The sequence below is a fragment of the Sander vitreus genome, chromosome 5 (assembly GCF_031162955.1).
Source record: "Sander vitreus isolate 19-12246 chromosome 5, sanVit1, whole genome shotgun sequence".
Classification (NCBI taxonomy): domain Eukaryota; kingdom Metazoa; phylum Chordata; class Actinopteri; order Perciformes; family Percidae; genus Sander; species Sander vitreus.
The window spans coordinates 36,482,966-36,490,465 of NC_135859.1; the positions used below are offsets into that span (position 1 = coordinate 36,482,966).

Genomic DNA, 7,500 nt, shown 5'->3' on the forward strand with positions numbered 1-7,500 from the left:
GTTCTCAGTATACAAATACACAACATCATTACTAGTCATGATTCCCGCACCTACAGGGTCGAGTCTTCAGCTGACGGAGAAGGTAGAGGTGAAATCTTCACTGATCTCATGTCGATATCTCGATGCATCACGATGCGTCAAATACATTTTTCTATTAAAGCCATTTAGGATATTTAATTCATAGCTTTTCAAGCTTCAAAAACAAACCATTCTGCAGTGCTGTAATACTAAATAAACTACAGCACTGAGCACACGGCACTTCCTGAATGTGCAAAACATACCAGAATATGTAAACAGAAAGGTTGTTAGTCCTACATTACATTATAGTATTACTCTAGTAGAAGGAAAGAGACAGAAGTTGTAAAAGGAGCGAGAAATAATCAGTCAGGTGTGTTAGAAAAGGTTTTCTCAGGTCCAGGTTCAGCGTCTGGTTTAGATTAGGGGGTGTAATTAATAGGGATGCACCGAATCCAGATTTTTGGTACCGAAAGCCCGACTGTAGCCTACAAAAGGCCGTCTATCAGCAGTGATTAGTGTCGGAGAGCGAGCGAGCGAGCGGGCACACGCACGCCACTCGGCGGACAAAGGAGAGAAAGAAAAGAGAGACTGCGTCGCACGCACACAGCTCCTTCGTCTTTCGTCAAGAATGAGCCATTTATACATTTTCTAACATCATTTATTCACCACTTGTGGTCTGTGGGGGTACTGCAGGTGGTCTGTGGACCACTAGTGGTCTGTGGGGGTACTGCAGGTGGTCTGTGGACCACTAGTGGTCTGTGAGGATACTGCAGGTGCTCTGTGGACCATGAGTGGTCCGTGAGGATACTGCAGGTGCTCTGTGGACCACTAGTGGTCTGTGGGGGTACTGCAGGTGCTCTGTGGACCACTAGTGGTCCGTGGGGGTACTGCAGGTGGTCCGTGGAAAAATAAAATGTAAAATAATAGTTTTTTAACCTTCATTTTACCAGGAAATTCCCATAAAAATTAAGAATATGTATATTGATATAACATTTTAATTTAAGTGAAATTGTCATGTTATTGTATGACTACTAAAATAGGCCAAACTCTGAAGATTAATAATCTCCTTTGTTTGTGCATCAGGGCGTGGAGAGTATCTTCGACATCATGGAGATGGAGGATGAAGAGCGAACGGCTCTGCTGCAGCTGTCCGACGCCCAGATGGCCGACGTCGCTCGCTTCTGTAACCGCTACCCCAACATCGAGCTGTCGTACGAAGTCGCAGAGAAGGACAACCTCAAGAGGTACGTACTGGATTCAAAACATGCAGACATAAAGGCACGAATACAGTTTTCCCCCCGCTAATATCAGCGTGTACATGCAAGGTTACTTTCCTTCGGTATGTCACGAACAGGCCCGGGAACAGGTGTTACGTTCATTACGTAACATTACGTTACGTTCTCTTGATATATTCACTGATAAACTAACGGGCCCTTTAAAGGCGCTGACGCACCGAGTCTGTTCGGTGTGTTCTGTGCCGTTGTCCGTCGGAGGAGCAGACCTGATTTGCTGGGTCGGAGGGCGGGCAGTCGGACTCAGTTGCTGAATCTGTCGGGTTTTTTTGATCGACAAAAGGTCAGTTTGAAAGATTTTCGTCAGATTTTGGGAGGCGTTCATCACGCTCATCCCGTTCGTCATTTCCGGTAAGTGTTTTAACAGAAGTGCACTGATTCGCTAGTCAGGGGCTGGCACTCCACCAATCAGATTGGTCATTGAGTTCGATAATCGGGTTGGTGTGTCAGGGCCTTAAAGCCTACAACACACCAAGCCGATAATCGGCCGTCGGACAGTCTGGCGAGGTCGGTGACTCGAGTCTGGTCGGTGTTGTGCTCCGCGCCGTTGTCCGTCCGAGGGGCCGTCGGCCTTCATTTGGGCAGATTTGACATGTATAATCAGCGCTGCACTGCCGGCAGTCAGACTCAAACGACCCATCTGATTGGTGGAGAGCTAACCAGGAAACGGGGAGCGGGATGAGCGTGACTAGAGCCTCTCATACATCTGATGAACATCTTTTAAACTGACCTTTGTTGATCTGAAATGAAGACAGATTCAGCAGCTGCACGGCCTGTTTCTCTCTCAACATGTTTCCAGAAACACGTTACGGTGAACTGTCTTAGTCCAACATGAGATCGTGTTCTGAACGAGACGCCGTGATGCTCGGGGAGCAGCCAGACCCACGTGACGCGTTCCTCATTTCCAGTTGTGTTACGTCTTCTCTTTATTGATCCTTTTGGGATGACTCCCGCAAGGAAATTAGATTTCCAGCAGCAGATATTAGCAGCATACAGAACACTCTTTAAATAAAGAGGTATAAAAAAAATACAGTATAAGAGTAACAATAACAATAAACATTTAGCTAAATATTTTTTACAAAAAGTAAATGTTCGCGCACGCACAGAACGTACGCTCAAGTCGGCGTCTCTTCGGTGTGTTCTGAGGCACTTTTTGGACCAAATGGGGGAGAATGATCAGTCCGACTGGCTTTACTGCCGGCGGTCGGCGTCTGGTTGGTGTGTCTGGGCCTTTAGTATTCTGTTATGCAATTGGTTCCGAGGGGGTCACGTGTTTCGTGGACTCCATGTTTGACACCAACATTCATCTGATTCCCATTGACATAGTGCAGGGAGTAGTCTAAAAATGTAATCAATTATTTGTTAAAAATGGCGCAAATCACTGAAAAAATGCCCAACTGTTGCACGTTTGGCTGCGATGAAAGACGGGGAAGAATAGATTTCACAAGTTCCCTCCGTGAACCCAAAAGGCGAAAAGTATGGCAGCTGTTCATTATTGTGTGAGGTAAATGTCAATAGGACAAATATAGAATATAACATGTACATTAAAGCGTAACTCTCGCCAAAATGCAACCTAGGGTCTTTGTGTGAATGTACCCGAGTCAAACTGTAGTTTAAAAGTATATTTAGGACGGAAACGCCACTTTTAAGATGGACCGTATTCTGGTTTTTGGGTCAAATGGTCTTTTGAATGGGAGAGCTAGGGGCGCTACGATGCTAGCCTCAAAATATCTATTTTTAAACCACTAAGAAGGCTCGACACAACATGAGACTTTGCTCCAAGTATCACCAGGAGCTCTACACCTTAACCACAGCACTGACAACACTGGTTGTGTTCAGAGTTTACTAAAAGGAGGTTTTCAACAACTCACGTTAGCTGCTGTTGTTCTGGTCTCCGTCTGTCGAGCCAGTCAGAAATAGTCGAGGGAGGAGAGTAAAGATGGAGAGCTCCTAAAGCTTAGATCCATATAAATACACGGATTATTGTTGTTTTGTCGTTAGTGAAACACAGTATTGACCTTGTAGTTGAAGGAGCCTCATATGAGAGAGACATCTCCTCCTGTGGAGTCCGTTCATTCACATTCAGAGATCGTCTATGTTGGACTGGGAAAATGGAGGATAGCGTAAACTGCTAACGTGAGTTCCTCAAAACCTCCTTTTAGTAAACTCTGGGTACCAACCAGTGTTGTCAGTGCTGTGGTTAAGGTGTAGAGCTCCTGGTGATACTTGGAGCAAAGTCTCATGTTGTGTCGAGCCTTCTTAGTGGTTTAAACATAGATATTTTGAGGCTAGCATCGTAGCGCCCCTAGCTCTCCCATTCAAAAGACCATTTGACCCAAAAACCAGAATACGGTCCATCTTAAAAGTGGCGTTTCCGTCCTAAATATACTTTTAAACGGAAGTTTGACTCAGGTACATTCACACAAAGACCCTAGGTTGCATGTTGGCCGTCGGGTTGGTGTGTCGGGCCCTTTAACACCTGAATGTCCGAACCAATGCCCGTGTTCCTGTCGTCGTAACATTTGATCCGGTCAGTTCTGGTTTCACACGGCAGTTATTCACGCGCACTAAATAACTACCCACGCGTTTTTAGTTTTTTAGTCTTTAGTAAATGAAGTCTTTGTCCGTGTTTGTTCCCAGCGGCAGTCCAGTTCTGGTTCAGGTTCAGCTGGAGAGAGAGGAGGAAGTGACCGGGCCCGTCATCGCACCGCTCTTCCCCCAGGTAAACTACAGACGCCATCACAACTAGCTAACGCTACAGCCTACAACACCACTGAAGAAGTACACTAAGATACACTGATGGAAAGACAGAAGGAAACAAAGAAAGAGAGAAGGAAGGAAAGAGAGAATGAAGGAAAGACGGACAGAAGGAAAGAGAATGAAGGAAGGAAAGACAGGAGATAAGAAGGAAAGATGGACAGAAGGAAAGAAAGAGACAGAAGGGAAGACAGACAAGGAAAGAGAGAAAAAGAAGTAAAGGGAAGGGAAGACAGACAGAAGGAAGGGAAGACAGACAGAAGGAAGGAAAGACGGACAGAAGGAAAGAGAGAGAAGGAAGGAGAGAGGGGAAGGAAGGAAAGAGAGAGAAGGAAGGAAAGAGAGAAGGAAGGAAAGAGAGAGAAGGAAGGAAAGAGAGAAGGAAGGAAAGAGAAGGAAGGAAGGAAAGAGAGAAGGAAGGAAAGAGAGACAGAAGGAAGGAAAGAGAATGAAGGAAGGAAAGACAGGAGATAAGAAGGAAAGATGGACAGAAGGAAAGAAAGAGACAGAAGGAAGGGAAGATAGAAGGAAGAGGGAAAGAAGGAAGGAAAGAGAGACAAGGAAAGAGAAAAAGAAGATGGACAGAAGGAAAGAGAATGAAGGAAGGAAAGACAGGAGATAAGAAGGAAAGATGGAAAGAGAGACAGAAGGAAGGGAAGACAGACAGACAGAAGGAAGGGAAGACAGACAGAAGGAAGGGCAGACAGACAGAAGGAAGGGAAGACAGACAGAAGGAAGGAAAGAGAAAAAAAGGAAGTAAAAAGGGACAGGACAGAAGGAAAGAAGGAAGGAAAGAGAGAAGGAAAGAGCGAGAGAGAAGGAAGGAAGGAAAGAGAAGGAAGGAAGGAAAGAGAAGGAAGGAAGGAAAGAGAGAAGGAACGAGAGAAGGAAGGAAAGAGAAGGAAGGAAGGAAGGAAAGAGAAGGAAGGAAGGAAAGAGAGAAGGAAGGAAAGAAAGAGAAAGAGAAGGAAGGAAGGAAAGAAGGAAGGAAGGAAAGAAGGAAGGAAGGAGGGAAGAGAGAGAAGGAAGGAAGGAAAGAGAGAGAAGGAAGGAAAGAAAGAGAAGGAAGGAAGGAAAGATAACGGAGTACTCGAGCATAACTAACTTGAACGATATCCTTTCTAAAGAACGTTAAGAACAGATGAATCTAACTACAGTAAATATTGAGCTACGTTGTTTGTTTTTGGTTGTTTCAGAAACGTGAGGAGGGCTGGTGGGTGGTGATCGGAGACCCCAAATCTAACAGCCTGATCTCCATCAAGAGGCTGACGCTGCAGCAGAAAGCCAAGGTCAGTGACACGAACCAAACACAACCTTTAGAAACATGGCTGCTGTGTTTCTTCAGGTGAACGACATTGAGGCTCCTGTCCTGCACCCGGCGCATCGCAAAGTGTCTTCGCTAGTTTAAGACCGACCCAGTTGTCAGTTTCCCGTCCAGCGCCCACGTTGTTTAAACAGCAAACGCACCTGCACCCATCTGTGGCCCATAGCTGGTCTTACAGGGAGGTGTGTTCAGGTGCATCCTGGGCGTGCTGGTCTTACAGGGAGGTGTGTTCAGGTGCATCCTGGGCGTGCTGGTCTTACAGGGAGGTGTGTTCAGGTGCATTCTGGGCGTGCTGGTCTTACAGGGAGGTGTGTTCAGGTGCATTCTGGGCGTGCTGGTCTTACAGGGAGGTGTGTTCAGGTGCATTCTGGGCGTGCTGGTCTTACAGGGAGGTGTGTTCAGGTGCATCCTGGGCGTGCTGGTCTTACAGGGAGGTGTGTTCAGGTGCATCCTGGGCGTGCTGGTCTTACAGGGAGGTGTGTTCAGGTGCATTCTGGGCGTGCTGGTCTTACAGGGAGGTGTGTTCAGGTGCATTCTGGGCGTGCTGGTCTTACAGGGAGGTGTGTTCAGGTGCATTCTGGGCGTATTGCTATCTTGAGGCAGTGGGAAGTGATGGCACCATTGACCAACAAAAACCTGGTCTAAAGTCAATAACACAGCATTTCATTGTTATTTTAACAGAGCATTAGTAAAACGCTCCTAGGCTCGTGCACAGCACGTGCACACTATGCTTGTTACACACACAGGGACGCACAGCAGCACACACACACACACATGCAGAAGATTACAAATACAAATATTACGGTGCAAATCCTCCATCATAACAGCAATGCTCCAAGGTCCAAACGCGCCTGGCTTTTAAAGGGAATGGGAGATGATCTCTGATTGGTTGATTGCATGTTACGCCCAGAACACACCTCTGATTAATGAAGACACTAAGAACAACCCTTTAGAACCATGCGCCCGGATCACGGAGCCTTTTTTCCGCCGTCAAACTAGCAGAAGTGGATTTGGACACGCCCTAAACACACCTGCACCAGGCGCTTCACGCCGTGACCTCAGATCCTTAAGATAGGGAAACCAAATATAACGGCTCATTGTGTCTTATCCTCTCTCTCTCTGCAGGTCAAACTGGACTTTGTCGCCCCGGCGATGGGCGTCCACAACTACACGCTGTACTTCATGAGCGACGCATACATGGGCTGCGACCAGGAGTACAAGTTCAGCGCGGACGTGAAGGAGGCCGACAGCGACGGAGACAGCGACTCGGACTAGAAGACCGGACTTCAGTCTGCGTCAGTTAGTTTCTTCCTGTAGATATTGAGCGTCTGTACGCACGTCGTCGTTCTCCGCCCGGTGAAAATAAGCAGTTTCATTAGTTAGTTTCTCATTTTTAAATCCCCTGAATGATGTCCAACAGTCCAGAAGTGAACAGGACGTTGTAGTGTGATACACGTTCATCTGCTCTTATTCCAGATTGGGTCTTTGACTACGGAGGTCAAACTGTCCCGTTATCTCTCTTTCTGGACTTAATAAACATTGTTTTGTTATGAAATCTTGATTCTTGGACTTTGTCTGAATGTTTTTAAAATGATGTGCTGTCTGGAATATTTTTTTTTGCAATAAAGAGAAGCCACACAACCTGTTTATAACATTTATTTATTCATATAAACTTCATGACATGTCAACGTTATAGAGAATTATTTAGAGGCACAAAGCACACGATAAAGCATAAGTTTAGAAACAGAGGGGTGGGGGTGTCTGTCTCTGTGTGTCTCTCTCTCTCTCTGTGTGTCTCTCTGTGTGTGTGTGTGTCTGTCTCTCTCTCTGTGAGTGTGTGTGTCTGTCTCTCTCTCTCTCTGTGTGAGTGTGTGTCTCTCTCTCTCTCTGTGTGTGTGTGTGTCTGTCTCTCTCTGTGAGTGTGTCTGTCTCTCTCTCTCTCTCTCTGTGAGTGTGTGTGTCTGTCTCTCTCTCTGTGAGTGTGTGTCTCTCTCTCTCTCTCTGAGTGAGTGTGTGTGTCTGTCTCTCTCTCTGTGTGTGTGTCTGTCTCTCTCTCTCTGTGAGTGTGTGTGTGTCTGTCTCTCTCTGTGAGTGTGTGTGTCTCTCTCT

At 46.4% G+C, this 7,500-nt stretch overlaps 2 protein-coding genes across 2 annotated transcripts in view; one reads left to right on the plus strand and one right to left on the minus strand.

The window, feature by feature from the left end:
• Nucleotides 1–7,032, plus strand: part of snrnp200 (small nuclear ribonucleoprotein 200 (U5)) — a 60,640-nt gene extending 53,608 nt beyond the window's left edge. The window contains exons 41-44 of the mRNA XM_078251681.1: nucleotides 1,102–1,262; nucleotides 3,951–4,032; nucleotides 5,264–5,356; nucleotides 6,517–7,032. Coding sequence (XP_078107807.1) covers nucleotides 1,102–1,262; nucleotides 3,951–4,032; nucleotides 5,264–5,356; nucleotides 6,517–6,666 — 486 coding nt within the window. The 3' untranslated portion in view covers nucleotides 6,667–7,032. The remainder of the gene's footprint in view (nucleotides 1–1,101; nucleotides 1,263–3,950; nucleotides 4,033–5,263; nucleotides 5,357–6,516) is intronic.
• Nucleotides 7,033–7,425: 393 nt separating this feature from the next.
• The window catches only part of ciao1 (cytosolic iron-sulfur assembly component 1), a 6,523-nt gene continuing 6,448 nt past the window's right edge, over nucleotides 7,426–7,500 (minus strand). Inside the window, exon 8 of the mRNA XM_078251683.1 lies at nucleotides 7,426–7,500. This exon is cut by the window's right edge and continues 509 nt beyond it. The gene's annotated coding sequence lies outside the window, so the exon portion shown is untranslated.